At 58.0% G+C, this 15,528-nt stretch overlaps 6 protein-coding genes across 6 annotated transcripts; 3 read left to right on the top strand and 3 right to left on the bottom strand.

Moving 5' to 3' along the window:
- Positions 1-838: 838 nt before the first annotated feature.
- On the top strand, positions 839-1,786 carry ColSpa_04026 (isoamyl acetate-hydrolyzing esterase 1; the record flags this gene model as incomplete). Its single annotated transcript, XM_049270238.1, has 4 exons — positions 839-844; positions 903-999; positions 1,041-1,177; positions 1,229-1,786. The coding sequence occupies 4 exons, from the start codon at positions 839-841 to the stop codon at positions 1,784-1,786; spliced, it is 798 nt and encodes a 265-aa protein (XP_049126195.1).
- Positions 1,787-4,382: 2,596 nt separating this feature from the next.
- On the top strand, positions 4,383-6,041 carry ColSpa_04025 (uncharacterized protein; the record flags this gene model as incomplete). Its single annotated transcript, XM_049270237.1, has 1 exon — positions 4,383-6,041. One exon carries the CDS (start codon positions 4,383-4,385, stop codon positions 6,039-6,041), a length of 1,659 nt encoding a protein of 552 aa, XP_049126194.1.
- A 797-nt stretch (positions 6,042-6,838) lies between these two features.
- Positions 6,839-7,538, top strand: ColSpa_04024 (isochorismatase family protein 1B; the record flags this gene model as incomplete). The annotated part of the gene is made up of 2 exons (XM_049270236.1): positions 6,839-6,927; positions 6,968-7,538. 2 exons carry the CDS (start codon positions 6,839-6,841, stop codon positions 7,536-7,538), a joined length of 660 nt encoding a protein of 219 aa, XP_049126193.1.
- A 139-nt stretch (positions 7,539-7,677) lies between these two features.
- Positions 7,678-9,520, bottom strand: ColSpa_04023 (putative thioesterase atnL; the record flags this gene model as incomplete). The annotated part of the gene is made up of 3 exons (XM_049270235.1): positions 7,678-8,851; positions 8,978-9,113; positions 9,235-9,520. 3 exons carry the CDS (start codon positions 9,518-9,520, stop codon positions 7,678-7,680), a joined length of 1,596 nt encoding a protein of 531 aa, XP_049126192.1.
- Positions 9,521-10,373: 853 nt separating this feature from the next.
- ColSpa_04022 (uncharacterized protein) lies at positions 10,374-12,638 on the bottom strand (the record flags this gene model as incomplete). Its single annotated transcript, XM_049270234.1, has 5 exons — positions 10,374-11,059; positions 11,121-11,398; positions 11,459-11,680; positions 11,761-12,462; positions 12,529-12,638. 5 exons carry the CDS (start codon positions 12,636-12,638, stop codon positions 10,374-10,376), a joined length of 1,998 nt encoding a protein of 665 aa, XP_049126191.1.
- A 751-nt stretch (positions 12,639-13,389) lies between these two features.
- ColSpa_04021 (5-aminolevulinate synthase, mitochondrial) lies at positions 13,390-15,344 on the bottom strand (the record flags this gene model as incomplete). The annotated part of the gene is made up of 2 exons (XM_049270233.1): positions 13,390-14,918; positions 14,969-15,344. The coding sequence occupies 2 exons, from the start codon at positions 15,342-15,344 to the stop codon at positions 13,390-13,392; spliced, it is 1,905 nt and encodes a 634-aa protein (XP_049126190.1).
- Between the last annotated feature and the right edge of the window lie 184 nt (positions 15,345-15,528).

Below are 15,528 nucleotides of genomic sequence, written 5' to 3'. Positions count from 1 at the left end.
CTACAAGACTAGGATTTTTCCTAGAGCATGTACCGGGGATTCTCGATTTTTTTTCTGGGCGGGTATTAGTTACGCCGACTTTTTTTTTTGCTGATAAGGTGCGCAGCGAATCACCATGCTTATCGATAAGAAAGTGGGTATGACGGCGTCGACCCCACCGTCCGTCCCTCTTGGACTTTTGACTACCGTTGCACGCCAGCTCAAGTCTTCTGGAATCTCAGGAATCCGCGCAGTTGCTTGAAGCTTGTTAAGCTCACCCCACTATAAGGTTTATTACATTCATCCATCCATTGATTCTTAAAATTCTGGTGGTTTTCAAACGACTACTGCACTGTCATGGTGTAATCTCGAGCCATAGCTCATGTTTTGTTGGTGAACAGGTATACTTGCCTATAGCATATCTCGTAGTCAAGAGTCATTGCAGCGTTCCGCCGCTGTTATTTGTCTTGTGAAAGGAACCCTGTTTGCTTTCCCCAATTCGGGGCGACTGGCACGGCCATTTCGTACTATTGATAGGCCGATAACCGCAGACAGCCAGCTTGACCAGTTGCCATGTCGTGCCTTCGGCTATGCGGGCTGCCATGCCGTGCAAGTGGCTCCGTGGTGATTGCGGGATTCAGAGGGGTTCTGCGGGGTGCCTGTAGGGACTAATCGAGTAAGATAGAACTAAGGCCGAGCGACACAACACCGGGAATCGAGTGTGCGCTTCGTCTGACTGAACAACCAAACCTTTTCTTACACATAGAAGATTGCTCCTAACTATCTAATACTCCACAGCCAAGTTACTTCTCACACCACCTGCTGTCAATACATCTTGGCTCCTGCGACACTTTCCCACATGGCTGTGAGTTATGATTCGGGGAGCTTGTGCAACCAAGGCGAGTTACTCACTGTGATCGCAGAACCCCTACCCTCAAATCGTGCTCTTCGGAGACTCCCTTTTCCAGGGCTCTGCCGTGACGTCCGATGGCTTCTCGTTCCAAGCAGAGCTTCAATGCCGTAAGTTTACCCAAGTCTGAGTTCCGTCCTCGAGCTTACAGACCGCCTCTCAGACGTGATGCGCCGCTACGATGTGGTCAACCGCGGCTTCTCGGGCTGGAATACAGCGAACGCTCTCAAATATCTCTCTGAGATGTTTTCCCCTCCTTCAGAGTCCGGACCACGACTGAAGTATCTTGTGAGTGCGACAAACCTCTTTCAGGGGGCGCTGTGCTGAAGTCTTGACCAGTTGGTGCTTCTCGGCGCAAATGATGCTGTCCGGCCCATGGACACCACGACGCAACATGTCCCGTTGAAGGATTACAAGGAGAACCTTCTCAAGATCGTCACGCACCCCAACATCACGGCTCATAACCCCAAGATTCTTCTTGTTACACCGCCGCCCATTGATGAGATTCGCATAACCGAGCTCGACCTGGCTTGGGGTCACACAAAGGCCACGCGGACCTCCAAGATCAGCGCCGAGTACACCCAGGCGGCCCGAGACGTGGCGGCCGAGGTTCCCGGTGTGGTTCTGATTGACTTGTGGCAGGCCTTGATGGACCACGCCGTGTCCAAGACGCCTGGGTTCAAGACCGGAGGGCCCCTGCTCGGCACGCCGGAGCTCGGCGAGCAGGGCGGGCTGGCGGACCTCCTCCCGGACGGCCTCCACATGAGCGGCGAGGCGTACAGGGTGTTTTACAAGACGGTGGTGCCTCACATCGGCCAAGAGTGGGCGGGGTTGCCCGAGGACGATCGTACGGGCTACATCTTCCCGGACTGGCGTGATCTGAACCCTCCGGCGTAGACGTGATAAGGGCACTCTGACATGAAGGGGGAGGCTAATAGAGGGGTCCATGCGATGCTGCATGTGCCCTGCAGGAGCATTAGAAATCAAGCCGTGTTTAGAAACTGCGTGATTCCAGACCTTGAGAAGAAAAAAAATATAATTTCGGCCCTTGTGCTCTGACGAGCATGTGAAAATCCTTCGCTATTTGGTTTGATCATGTCGTAGCTTGACCTATCTTCGCGCGTTTCCTCGTCCCGAGCCACAACAAGACATGCTGTTATGAGACATGTCTTGAACCGCCAGCGACAACATCTACCCAAGCCTTTGTTTCTTTCGTCAGCCTGGCATTCCACGGCAGGCCATTGGGGTTGCCGACGACGTACAAGAATCAATGCTATTTCAGCAGCGCATTGGGTAATATTTTGCTCTAGGACTGGACTTGTTCCGGCCGGACGTACCGACTTTTGATATACCCACCCATACTCATGGATGAGTATAGCAACTCGCCAAACCTACCTCTGTGCCATGCATATACTCTCACTGACTGCCCAACGTAGGCTACGTTGGCCTCGGCGAGGTTACCCTGCCAGGGTGGGAACACGAGGTAGCGTGTGGCAAGGCAAGACAGCCAAGATGCGGAGTTTTGCGAGTCCATCCTAGCAACGGGGGGTAGATCTCGACTGCTTCTGCATCGACATCTCAGCTGCTTTAGAGTTTGAAGTGTCTGCAGGAGGTGAGCAAGTAGAGGAAGTCACTTTTTTTTTTTTTTTTTTTTTTTGTGGACGGAAGTGCGGCTCGCAAGTGATAGCAGCGGCGTGTAAGGCAGGTCTGCCTGGGTGGGACGGATGACGCCTGGAGTCTTCAGCACGTCCCCTAACACTGAAATTAGGCCCCTCCCAATCAGCCCTTCCCACCGCGTCACACTACGCCAGCGCGACAAACAACTGGTGGCCCCGCTGCAAGTTCCAGTTGGTGGAGGGCCACGACTTGCTTGGCCTTGCGAGCACCGCGCTGCACTGCACTGCACTGCACTGCACAGGGGCGAGTCCAGTGGGAAGTACCTCCCCAGGCAGTGTGTTGCGGCCGTGGCAAGGTACTTATCGAGTACCTCCAAAGTCCGGGTCTAGCGCACTGGATCAAGCCGAGAGGTACTGGGCCTCATCCCCTCCTTGTCCGAGTACCCGGAGTTGCCCTGCACGAGGCCAACAGCGGCTCTCTTCCTGTAGAAGCTGCAGGCTCTCTGGCAACACTTGGAGACCACTACATCCAGGTTACATCCATACGTATACAGCCACAGGCCGAACCTCTGGGACCACACCTCGCGTTGGCCCGGTCCATCCTCCACTCCCGTCGCTGCCCGTTCACCTCACCTCCTTCGAGCCTGGCCTTCTCTCCGTCCACGTCCCTTCCACTTCACTAATTCGACGTGCCTTTCTAAACTGGCCCCGAGATCTTGTTTGTCTTCCTCAACTCCTCCCCTCTTCAACTCCTTGCCACGAAACGCTCGACAGTCTGCTTCAACCTAGCAGTAACCTTTTCGAACCATTACTCCTTCCGACGCCACCTCCGTTACATCCCACCCTACTCAATCGGCTCTTTCGCGAGCCCGCCGTCGGCCCTGAACCGTATCAATCACTCCCGCTCCTCGCTAGCACTTTCAAGTGACGACACGACACTCTTCAACTACAAAGAGAAGAAGCCTTCCTTCGAACTCTACTCCCGTTTGCACACGGTTCCCGTATATCTTTGTGCTCGATAAGCTCGACCTTTGACTGCGTCGCGGCATCGAAATCCTGCCGATATCCACGACCTTCCGAAGCCATCCTCCTCGGGGCAATTCCGCCTCCACTGACCATCGTGCAAAGCCAGCATAGTGCCGTCGCCATTCTTGAGCTGCCGCAGTCGCTCAGATCGACTGGATCCTGAGAGAAGACCCAACTGTCAAACGAAAGAACATCGGAATTGCGTTTGCTGCCACTGCCGTTGACGACCTATTTGGTCTCACCGTGCGATGTGGCGGGGGAGGAGGACCTCGTGAACTGATATCGTAGGGATCGAGGTCGGAAGAGCCCACAGCCTTCCTCGACCCGTCATTCGAACGCGCCTGCACTCGACAACCCCCTATATGAGTGTATCCCTCTACTCGACCGATCCTTCACTTCCACCTGTTCTGCCGATACCCTCGCTGGCGCTTCCGCTCGGTCACGATCCGATCCCGATACACTCGCTTGCTGTTGCCTTTCCTCATCTGCCAACGTATATCCCATCCCATATACTTTCCGATTCCCTCGACCTCGAAACACCATACTCAGTTGATCGGGACCATTTCCGGGCATGGATCACCGGTTCCCAATCACCCGTGACGATCTCTTCAACATCCAGATGGATTTGAAGCAAATCCAACTGGTTCAGAGCAATCAGGGCGAAAGACTTGTGAGACTAGAAAGGCGCCAGGAGCAAGATGCAAGCCTCAAGTCGGTGTGGCAGCAGCATCCCTTTCCTGGCGTTCTAGCCGGAACTCCCCAGCAAGGTAGGGCCACCATGTATCTCCATTCCCATCCATACATTGCTGACGTTATATGTACCAGGGCCGACCCATATATCACCCAACGACATGTTTGATGATTTCGACGAGCAAGGTCAGCATTTGCTGAGCTCCCTCCATCTCGGCCCTGCCGAAGAAGAGCCTACCCGCCGCGGCGCTGCCTCTCGAGCGAACAGTGTACGGTTTGACGAAAGTGCACTGCGGGGAGCAGACTGGTCTAGTCAAAGCAACCGCCACTCTGGCGAGTTTGGACCTCCACGCCCAAGCAGTGGCCTGATGATGGAGAGGTCGTTATCTCATAAATCGGACGGCCGTCACAGTTCAGCGGGCCATTCAGTTCACTCCTTCCATTCCGTGGCATCTGGCCGAGCCAGTAGCTTGGGTCTGGACACCAACTTCATGGTCAGCAGCCACGAAGATGACTCTCCCCTGGACATGCCAGAGCCGCCACCAGGCCTCTTTTTCTTGGGATCCGTACCAACCATCATCCGATGCTGGCTCACGACCAACTTTTGCCACGATACGGTGCTGTATGCCGATCTGTGTACGGGTTCCCAAAAGTCTGTGGTGGACTATTCTGTCGTCAAGGACCTTGACTTGTTGGACGAGGTTCAACGTGATGTGGACGGCACGTACAAGATCCGACTCTCCGTGTACCTAGTCGAAGCGACCGTGTCCGAACGTAGCAGTCGGTCTTCAAGCCCAGGCCATCAGATGCCTAGCCTTCTGACTACGTTCGAGGTGTCTGGCATGGAGCAGTCCGAAGGAGCCGAACCAAAGAAGGGCGTTCAGATTTTCATCGGCAGCGACACCCTCCGTGCTCATCAGGCCGATATCCTCCTGTCCCAGAACCGCATGTGTCTGTATGGCAGCGAGCGTGAAAAGTTATCAGTGCCATTCGTACGCCCAGAGGATGAAGGCGCGTTCAAGCACATCAGCACAACCAACTTCATCCCGGAGAAGCCTCGCCTCAACGCCAACGCCGCGCCATTCGTATCTGGGGACCCACGACCGCAGGCCTCTACGATGCACGATGCACTGGAAAATAGCGTCTCTAGCATGCAACCTGAGGATGCCGAGTCTCAGGGCCCCTTATCTCCATTGGGACATCACTCTGTACCCAACAAGTCGATTGGAGCCAGCAACCTGTCTGAAAGTGGCGGGGAGAGTGAGAGGGCAGGTAAAGATCACGCCAGTGGGTCCGAGTCTGGAGCGAGAGAGCCTCTGATGGTGCAAAACAGTTCAGCCAGCACAGATGGCAGCCGACGTGAGTCTGCTGGTGGCATTTGGGGCTCATGGCGTCAGGGTACTTCGGCAAGCGGTAGCGAGAACGGGCAGCGGGACGCCAATGGTCCCTTGAGCGGCTACCAGCCTGCGGGTCGCGGAAGTCGGAATATGAAGGTGCTGAAGCCCCTGAAATCGGGTTCATCATCTTCTGCCCGAACCGGGGCGGCTTATGAGCCGCCTCCAGCGCCCAGGACCAGCGGCGAACACCGCCGAAAGAGCCAGGCCAGTCTAGTGGCAGAGAGCACGCCCCCAGCAGCGGTTCGCTGGGAACCCAAGAGGACAGTTAGTAGTGTCAGCAGTACGGCGGAACCCAAGGCCCAACGCGAAACGAAGAACGCCGGCCCGCCTTTGCCCCGGTCGGTGAACCCAATCGGAGGCGCGTCTGCGTTTTCGTGGATGAACCCGGCCGGCAAAGCGAAGCCCACGGCAACGGCCGAGTAGTTGGTGCGGAAGAGAAAAGAACAGGCCCCGGTGGCACTTGACGTAAAGGTGGTCAAACACGACGCGCGAGAGCACTAATCTTTTTTTCCTTTGCTTTGACCAAACGACCCCTTCCCACATGAGGAGGCGGGGTGACTTCAGTACTGCGCGAGACAGGCTGACTGGTAGCCATTCAGTGTACCAGGACAGGATAGGTTTCATAGCACGACGGCTAGAAAAGTCCGCCTGGCGGAAACAAAAATAAAAATTCCACGATCTCACAACCATCTCCAGTGTTTTTCAGACTGCACACGCCTGATCGGCAGCGTGGCGCCGCAGAGCAGTCCACAGTGTTGGCTGCATCGAAAATCCTTTGCCCACTTGCCCACTTACCCATCCCTGTGGGCCAAAGTAATGATTGACGGCTGGACATGCCCCCTTTAGCCAACCAACAAGTACTGGGTTACTCGTACCATTGTTACATTGCAGAGATGTATGTATGCACACACTCCGCGCAGCACGCCTCAAACTCGGGACTTAGGTCAAAGGGGCCGGGCCCGGTACTAAGTTACCCCACTTAGTCGCGCCCCGCGCTCCGTTCCCCCGCAATATGACGATTGATCAAAGTCAACCACTTTCCAAGCTCCTGACCGAGTACATCTTTGTAATAGCCTCGATTGACGTTCATTGACCTTGGATCCTGTGTTCGGGAAATGCCCATTGCGCGAACACTTCGGATCCCCTTCCAGTGCGTCCAATTCATCCAGCCACGACCGCACCGGCTTTCACTCCGACCCCGCTCCCTCACAACGGCGACCATGTCCGGCACCGCAGCTCGCCGCCTGCAAAGGCCGATCATCTTGTGCGTTGACGACACCGCCCCGGGCCCTCCTAAAGCTTTGGTGACGTAAGGAAGCGTACGCATGGCTAACCCGAGACCACCACAGCGTCTGCGACCTCCAGGACAAGTTCCGCAATGCCATCTTCGAGTTCGACAAGGTGGTCAAGACGACGTCCAAGCTCCTCCGCGCCGCCGAGACCCTCAAGATCCCCGTCTACACGACGACGCAGAACCGCGCGCGCCTTGGCGACACCGTCTCCGAGCTGGCGTCGTTCCTCAAGGAATCCGACCTGATTCGCGCGCCCGTCGACAAGACAAAGTTCAGCATGTGGGTGCCCGAGATCGCGGCGCAGTTTGACGGCAAGGGCCCCCACGAGTTTCTGGTCGTGGGGATCGAGTCGCACATCTGCGTGACGCAGACGGCGCTGGACCTGCTGGCGGCCGGGCACAAGGTGTACGTCCTCGCGGACGGTGTGAGCAGCTGCAACCGGGAGGAGGTGCCGATCGCGCTGGCGCGGCTGCGGCACGAGGGCGTCACGGTCACGACGAGCGAGAGTGTGATTTACGAGATGATGGGGGACGCGGCAAGGCCCGAGTTCAAGAGCATTGTCGGGCTGGTCAAGGACACAGGGAAAGATACCAAGGAGGTTTTGCAGGCTTTGGCGCCCAAGATTTAAGGGTCGGTGGTTTGGTTTTAATGGGCGATAGACCCCCTTTAGACGTGCATCATTAAAGATTTCGAGTCTTGTTTCGCTATACACAGACTTTTCTTTCATCGCTCTCTCTCTCCTGCACGGGCCTGGTTTGAGGGACGCTTCACTCGACATCGACGGCCTTCACCTTGGCCCCAGACAGCCACTTCAAGTCCCCGTCAACGGTCAACCGCCGTATCCTCGCCAGCTCGTCAATGAAGGCAGGCACAAATGTCCCGGGGCCCTGCACATCCCCCCGGACGGCGGCCCGCTCGGCGGCAACCTCGAAATGCAACAAACCCGCCAGGACGGCAACGAGCCGGTCGTCGTCCCACGCCGCCAGCATGGCCGACACCGTTGTCCCCAGCACGCACCCCGTCCCCGTGATCTGACCCAGCAGCTCGTGCCCGTTCTCCACGGCGAACGTCCGCTCGCCGTCGGACACGTAATCCGTCACGCCCGTCATGAGCACCACGTTCCTCTCCCTCCTTGCGAGGTCCCGGACGAGGCGCGCCTTTTGCGCATGCGAAAGCGTCGAGCTCGAGTCTACGCCCTTCTGCTGCTCCAGCGCCGCCTGCCCGTAGACGGTCGCGACCTCGCCCTCGTTGCCCTTGATGAGGTCGAGGTACCCGCCGGCCAGGATCGTCTTGACGGCAGCCTTGCGGACGGACGTGGCGCCCGCGCCGACGGGGTCGAAGACGACGGGGCGGCGCGCGGCGTTGTAGGCGGACAGGGCCTGGAGGTAGTTGGCGATGCCGTCGGGCGTGACGGTGCCCATGTTCACGACGAGGCTGCCGCCGAGGCGGGCGAGGTCGGGGGCCTCCTCGCCGTAGTTGGCCATGATCGGGGACGCGCCGACGGCGAGGGCGACGTTTGCGGCGAAGTTTTGCACGACGAGGTTAGTCATGTTGTGGGAGAGCGGGGAGGCGGAGGCGACGGCCTTGATCACGGCGGGGACGCGGTCGAGGATGTCGTCGACGGTCCTCAGGGGGCCGGCGGCGGAGGACGGCGAGACATTCTGCCGGTACGAGGGGCTGGTCCTGACGAGGTCGAGCAGGCGGCGGGACTCGGCTTCCGGGTCGGGCGCGGCGACGATGGCGCTGACGAGGGCGACGCCGTCGAGGGCCGGGCCCGCGGGCGGCGAAGGGGCGGACTGGTAGAGGACGCGCTGGATGTTGGAGGGCTTGATGCCGCCGATGCAGACGGTCTTGACGCGGGGGAGGTGGCCGGCCGAGGCGAGCTCGGCGAGGATCTGGCGCAGGCCCGCCGTGCCGATGATGTGTTTTGTGTTCTCCTTGCTGCTTGGCGTTAGCGAGCCGAGCAACGGGGAGTGAGACAATGGACCGGGTGGTCAGGCGAGTGAGGAGGTGGTGAGATGGGATGAGATGAGTGACTGAGGACTGAGGGGACCGGGGTCAACGTACGTGGATGTTGCAAAGACTGTGCCGATGCCTAGGTAGTCCGCGCCGTCCTCACACGCCTTGAGGGCCTCCTCGACAGTGCTGGCCGTGACGCCGATGACGGCATCCGGGCCGAGGATCTTTCTGGCGGCGGTGAGTTCTAATGGGGGTGTCAGTCACGAGTCTCGTAGCAATGTGTGACCAAATGCGGGGGTGCTAGATAGGGCCATGGCTACAAAAAGTACAGAGAGAAAGGCGGGATGTTTGTCTTTAGCACTCACCCATGTCATCCTGCCCAATGTGCACGCCCTCGCACCCGACCGCCAGGGCGACGTCGACGCGGTCGTTAATGAGCAGCGGCACGCCGGCGGCGCGGGTGATTTCGTGCAGCTTCTTAGCGTTGGCGACGAGGGCGCCCGTGTCGCTCGTCTTGTCGCGGTACTGCACGACGGTGACGCCGCCCCGGACGGCGGCCGCGACGACGGAGGCGAGGTCGCGGTCGCCGAGGATCGCGGGGGTTGAGTCCGTGACCAGGTACAGGGAGTAGTCCACCGTGGGCTGGGGCATGGCGGCGGCGGCTCTTTTTTTCTTCGTCTCTGGTTCCTTGGGGTTTCACGTACGGGTCTTCTGCTACGAAGGGAAGGGGGGAGAGACGGTGCGTCAAAGCGAGCGAGTGTTGTATCGTGGGACGATTGCCGACGAGGTTCGCTCTCGGCGCCGCGTTTTGCTGGCGTGCTTGCGGATATCCGCGGCCGAGGAACGGCGCCGATGGCGCAACCGGGGGGATGCGGCTGCACAGGTGGGGTTGACGATGACATCAACTATTTAGACTTCTGCAACGGACTGGGCCGCCCGTCAAAGATGCATATACATTGGCCAAGCATTGTAAAGTTCACTCACTTGGATGTATATCCCGCGTTTGTTTTGACTCGAGATGGTGTTTCCTTCTAAAACACGTTCCATGCGTGTGATTAGATGCAATGTCATTGTCCCCTTTCAATATTAATACAGTTTTTAACGGCCTGCCGTGTGTCCTCTCAGAAAATACACGAAACCCCCAGAGCTGTACTGTTACATATGGTTTGTAGTCGGCCGACCGACTCCGGCCATGCCCAGGATATTTCCTCTCCTATAACGTGCATGGTTCTCGGCGCCACCTACTCGCCGGCCCTCTGCACCAAGCAGCAGGTTATGCAAGCCGTATCCGGCTTCCTTCCAGGCTCAGTTTCCCATTCTCGTAGGCTGTTGCGCGATCGGAGATGAGATTGGTCGTTCATCCAGGAGCGGAGTTCGTCCTTTACCATGTCATTCAGTCGTAACATTCGTATGCGTCGTCCCATCCCCCCCCTTTTCTAGTGGTAATACAGATCGTCTACCTTTCGTACGTCGTCCCGGCCGCACGAATCCGAGAGCCGTCTCCTCACGTGGCAGTCCAGTCCATGCCAGTAAACATGGACCCGACGTCCCACGTCCCGGGGTCATCGCCGAGCATCCCGTTCCAGAAGGTCGCGTCCAGGTCCCGAATCATGGCCTGCGTGCCGTCCGACAGGTTCGCCGGCAGCTGGATCGGCTCCTGGATGGCGGGCTGCGACCGGAACGTGCTCAGCTCGCCCTTGACCAGCTCCTTGAAGTACCGCAGCATTTCTGTCACCCGCACGAACGGGTCGACGATGTACGGGCCGGGGACGTCCGTTGACGATGCAGTTGGGTTCGTCCCTGCCGCAGCAGTGGCACTCGTGGAGCGCCTGTTCCTGTGCGCCACAAAAATATCCAGATGCGCGACCTGGCTTTCCACCACCCTCGCGAGGTCCAGATGCTTTTGGATCAGCGTCAGGTCCCACCCGGGCACCTCGAGCGTCATGAGCTTTAGGCACACAATGAAGACGTAGAGAAAGTCGGAGGAGCTGAGGCACGTGAAGCGCGGCTGGACGCTCTGGTTGTTGTGCGGGAAGCGAAGGTTGAGGAACGTCTTGGCAGCGCTGCAGCAGCCCCAGAGGAGCTCGAGGCGTTCCGTCAGCGAGATGACGGACGCCGGGCCCTGGCCTTCCGGGATGCCGATCTCATAGAGGAGGATCTCGGCGATACTGATGTGTGTGAGAAGGCCAACTGGCGGGTGGGGGCTGTTAGCAACAATTGTTACCGGAAGAATACGCGCGTCCAAGCTTACGGTTGTCCTTAAGGTGTGCCGGGAGTGATGTCTTGAAGATGTCGAGCTGCTGCTGGAACGATTGGACGACTATGGTCAGCGGCAGCTGCAGCGACTGGAAACTCGTACTCTCGGCCCCCAGCGTAAGGGAGATGGTCTGCGCGAGCTGCTGGATCTTGAACAGCTGCACCAGGAGCTCATCGGTGGGGTACTCTGCGGCTTCTTCAATCTGTCGGCAGCAAGACTCGAGATGCGCGGTGTTCATGAAAGCATCCGGCCGCTTGTTTGTCGTGAAGACCCTGTTCCAGTTGTCAGTCGAAACCAAGGCTGTGCAGCTTCTTTCGTCAGGGTGCACTTACAGCGTGTTGAGGTAGTAGCAACCAGCGAAAGCCCTCATCAGTTCCAGCCGCGCCGAGATCTGCTCCTTGGTCTGCGGCCTCGACTTGGAATCGGCGTCTGGGTTCTGCACGCTGATGCTGCAGACCCCCTTCCCCCGCTCCTTGACATGGATGGGGTTGTCCTTGAAGCCCAGGCTGACGCACATGGACCTCGCCAAGAATAGAAAGTTCGTAAGCTGATAACTGTTGATGTTGTAGTGAAACCTGCGCCCGCCCAAGTCAGCTTCATCGAGTCCCGGATCCCTCGGGTTTCACCGCCTCACCATGCAATCAAAAGCTGCAGGCCCTGGAGCACGTCCAGACTCCGAACGGGTTTCGTGAACGCCGCCTGCACGATATCCTGCAGCAGTTCGTTCCCCAACGTCACCTGCTTCGTCGCATCCAGATAACTCGCCGTCATCTGGATCCCTTTCCACAAAAACGGCCTCTCGGCAGCGAGCCGTGTCGGGCTCATGTTCGGCGGCACAATCACGAACGGGTAAAGCGGCTGCAGATCGTCCACGAAAGTCTGCAGCATGATGCTCTGCTCGTTGTTCAGCGGCCACGTCGACTCGCCAGCGACGTCGGACTGGCTCTGGCCGTGGCTGCTGACGGTGTGGTGGTCATCCGCCGTCGAAGAACTCGGCGCCGGCGACGTATCAGATGCGCCGGCCCCCGTGCCATCACCCGCGAGCACGTCCTCTGGCGGGAAGAGGTGATCGCAGTTGATTGGAATCTTTGCCGACGCCGGTTTGATGCTGTTACTGGGCGGGAGCGGGGAGTTTGCGCTGCCGGCGGCGGTGCCATTGACGGCGGCGGTGGTGGAGGCAGGAGTGGCAATGACACTACCTTGGGAAGCGCTCAGCTGCGTCGTCAACTCGTCCAGCCTCTTCTCAAGCTCCGAGACCTTTGTCGGCCTTGGGTCCTTTTTCGGCCTCGGCGGCGCAGGGGTCTGCGAGCCGCACGGCTTCCGGAGCCGGTAGCATCTGGATGAATCATCAGAAATCTCTACGGAGAAGATAAAAGAGGGGCTTGGGATGGAGGCGGCTCACCGTTCGCATTTGTTGCTCCCTTCCGGTCCCGGGATACATCTCGCCTTCGCTTTGGCGCAGGTGGTACAGGCCCGAGGCCCCTTGTTTCTTTGCTCAAAATCCATCTGCATCTTGAGGAAATCTTTAGACAGTCATGAGAGCCAACAATGAACTGGGTTCACGGGCATGTGAGAGAAAGGGAAGAAAAGGGAACGAACACAACACGAAACACTCGTCTCTCCAATGTTCGCGTCGTAAGCCTTGAACTGAGTTATGGCTTCATGACGGTTCTCCTGAACTCGTGTAAGTCATGGTGGGCATTTTCAACCAATAACGGGGGCTGAGATGGCACTCGTCGAACGGAGACGGAGCAATTCTGTGCGTCCGTCTCCGTCGGAGCTGCTGACTAAAGAGCCAAGCCACCCAGAAGGCCCGCTCCATGCGAGAGGTGTGGTGGCGTGGCGACAGCCTGCCCGCTGATGGGCTGAAGCGGGCTACCCCATCTGCCGCACTCGCATCATTCTTCGGTAGCGGGGGTCAGCATGCATCGGCATCCCAATCGCGTTACTTCGGATGACCTTTACAAACGGCAGGCACTCATCACTCAGCATCACAGAAATTATAGACAGAAGTCAACATGGTGAATAATGTGTCAATGAATGACATTCATTTTGTAAACTAATGGTGATGCGACCAACACTGAGAGCAACTATCGTGTAGATAAAAAGTCTCAAATCGAAAGAGAACAACAGGCCACGGGCGCGTGGTAAAATCAAATCGTCGTTGATCGCTCCAAAGAACGTGGTCTAGGTCTGCTGAGCTCCCCTTTAGATATCAACGTCACAAACGTACCGGGTCAAACAACCCGGCAATAGAACGGAATCAAATAGTAGAGCTCACGGCCTGACCAGCCGCCTTGGCCTCACGCTCCAGCAGGGCCTCAACGAAGCCGTTGCTGATATTGCCCGCGGCCTTGATCTCCTTCGCAGCCTGCTCGATGCCAAGCTGGTTGTCGGTCCACAAGGGCGCCTCGGGAGCGGCGTCCGCCTCTCCGACGCCAATGAAGCCGCCCTCGGCAGCCCACTCGGAGGTGCGCTTGATGCCAAGCTTGGTCCAGATCTCGTCGAGGGCCTGGACAAGTTGGTCGCGGTACTCCTTCTTGTGGCCTGGGGTAGGCGTGACGCGCAGTCTCTCCTGGCCAACGGGAACGGTGGGGTAGTTGATGGACTGCACGTAGATCTGGTAATCCTGGAGCAACATGTCAGACGCCTGCTTGGCAAGCTCGGCGTTGCCAACCAGAATAGGGATGATGTGGGAAGGGTTGGGAATGACCGGAATGTCGCGATCGTTCAAGGCCTCCTTCACTGCGCGGGTGTGGAGTTGCTGGAGGCGGCGGTCACCATCGTACTCCATCTGGTACTCGATGGCCGTCTTTGCGCCAGCCATGGTAGCAGGCGGCAAAGAGGTGGTGAAGATGAATCCAGGAGCGAGAGAGCGGATCATATCGACAAGCTTGGCGCTGCCGGCAATGTAGCCGCCCACACATCCGTAAGCCTTGCCGAGGGTACCGGTGATGATGTCAATGCGATCCATGATGCTGCCCTTCGGGCGGCCTTGCTGGTGCGCTTCGAAGTCCAGATGCTCCGCGACACCGGCTCCATGCGGGCCGTACATGCCGACAGCATGGACTTCATCGAGGAAGGTAATCGCGCCGTACTTCTCCGCCAAGTCGCAGATGGCCTCAATGGGGCCAATGGAACCGCACATGCTGTACACCGACTCGAAAGCAATAATCTTGGGGACGTGGAGGGGCAGCGACGCCAGCTTCGCCTCGAGGTCCGCGACGTCGTTGTGCTTGAACACGACCTTCTTGGTCCCAGAATGACGGATACCCTGAATCATGGACGCATGGTTCAAGCTGTCAGACAGGATTACACACTCGGGCATCTTGCTACCCAGCGTAGCCAGGGTGGCGTCGTTCGCAACGTAGCATGAGCTGAAGACAAGAGCAGCGTCCTTGGCGTGAAGTTTGGCGATGGTGCCCTCCAACTCAACGGCGTGCTTGTTGTGTCCAGAGATGTTTCTCGTTCCGCCAGCACCGGCACCATACTCGTCCAGGGTCTCGTGCATCGATTTCAGAACGTGTTGGTTGCGGCCCATTCCGAGGTAGTCATTGGCACACCAAACAGTCACCTTTTCTCCCTTCTCAGCCATGTGCGCCCGGGGGAATTCCTTGGCAAGGCGGTTGATGTTGTTGAAGTAGCGGTACGACTTGTCCTTGTGCTTCTTGTCCAACTCGGCAGTGTAATAGGCCTCATAGTTGAACTTGGCCTTAGAAGCGTCCGAATGGCTCATGCCCACGTTGGGAGCGGCGTTCTGGCGAGCGGCCGACATGGTCGGAGGGATTTGAGCTGGTACAAGGTTAGCCTAGATTTTTACATTCAAAACAGGTTTTCCATACCGCTGTCACGTCCGTTGATGAAGGGGGCATCAACAGGCCGGGCATCGTTGCTGCGGCTCGTGTGGATGTTGGCGCGGCCAGGCTTGGAGTTGGTGCTCAGCGCGCGAATGCCGGCGACAGACGAGTTTCCAACCTTGGCCGGACGGCCGTGACCGTACTGGGCCGACTGGACAGTCAAGGCCTTGCCCATGACGGGGCAGCGGTGGGCGAGCAGCTGCAACTTGGACATGGTTCCACCGCAAGGGGAGACAGCCGTCTGGGGCGCCGCCTGAATGGCATGAGGACGAGCCGACGTAGACAGCGCGCGGAGCTTAGCGGGCGAGGCCTTCTTCAAGAAGGGGCACATGGCCTTGGATTGACGCAAAGCAGCCTCCATGATAACGGGCGAGCAGGATTTCGAGCGAGGTTTCGAGTGGGGTTTCGAGTGAGAGGTGTTCGGAAGAGGCGATCCGACTCAGATTTGTGGGCGGTTTTGGTGTGGCGATTGAGGCGCAACGTGGAGTTGCGAGGTCAGTGTTGCCAGCGAGAAGCGTCAGCGCCAGAGCTGGACACAAGTCAAT

The sequence above is a fragment of the Colletotrichum spaethianum genome (assembly GCF_022836535.1).
Source record: "Colletotrichum spaethianum MAFF 239500 DNA, contig08, whole genome shotgun sequence".
Lineage (NCBI taxonomy): Eukaryota > Fungi > Ascomycota > Sordariomycetes > Glomerellales > Glomerellaceae > Colletotrichum > Colletotrichum spaethianum.
This window is presented reverse-complemented; position numbering and strand designations above follow the sequence as displayed.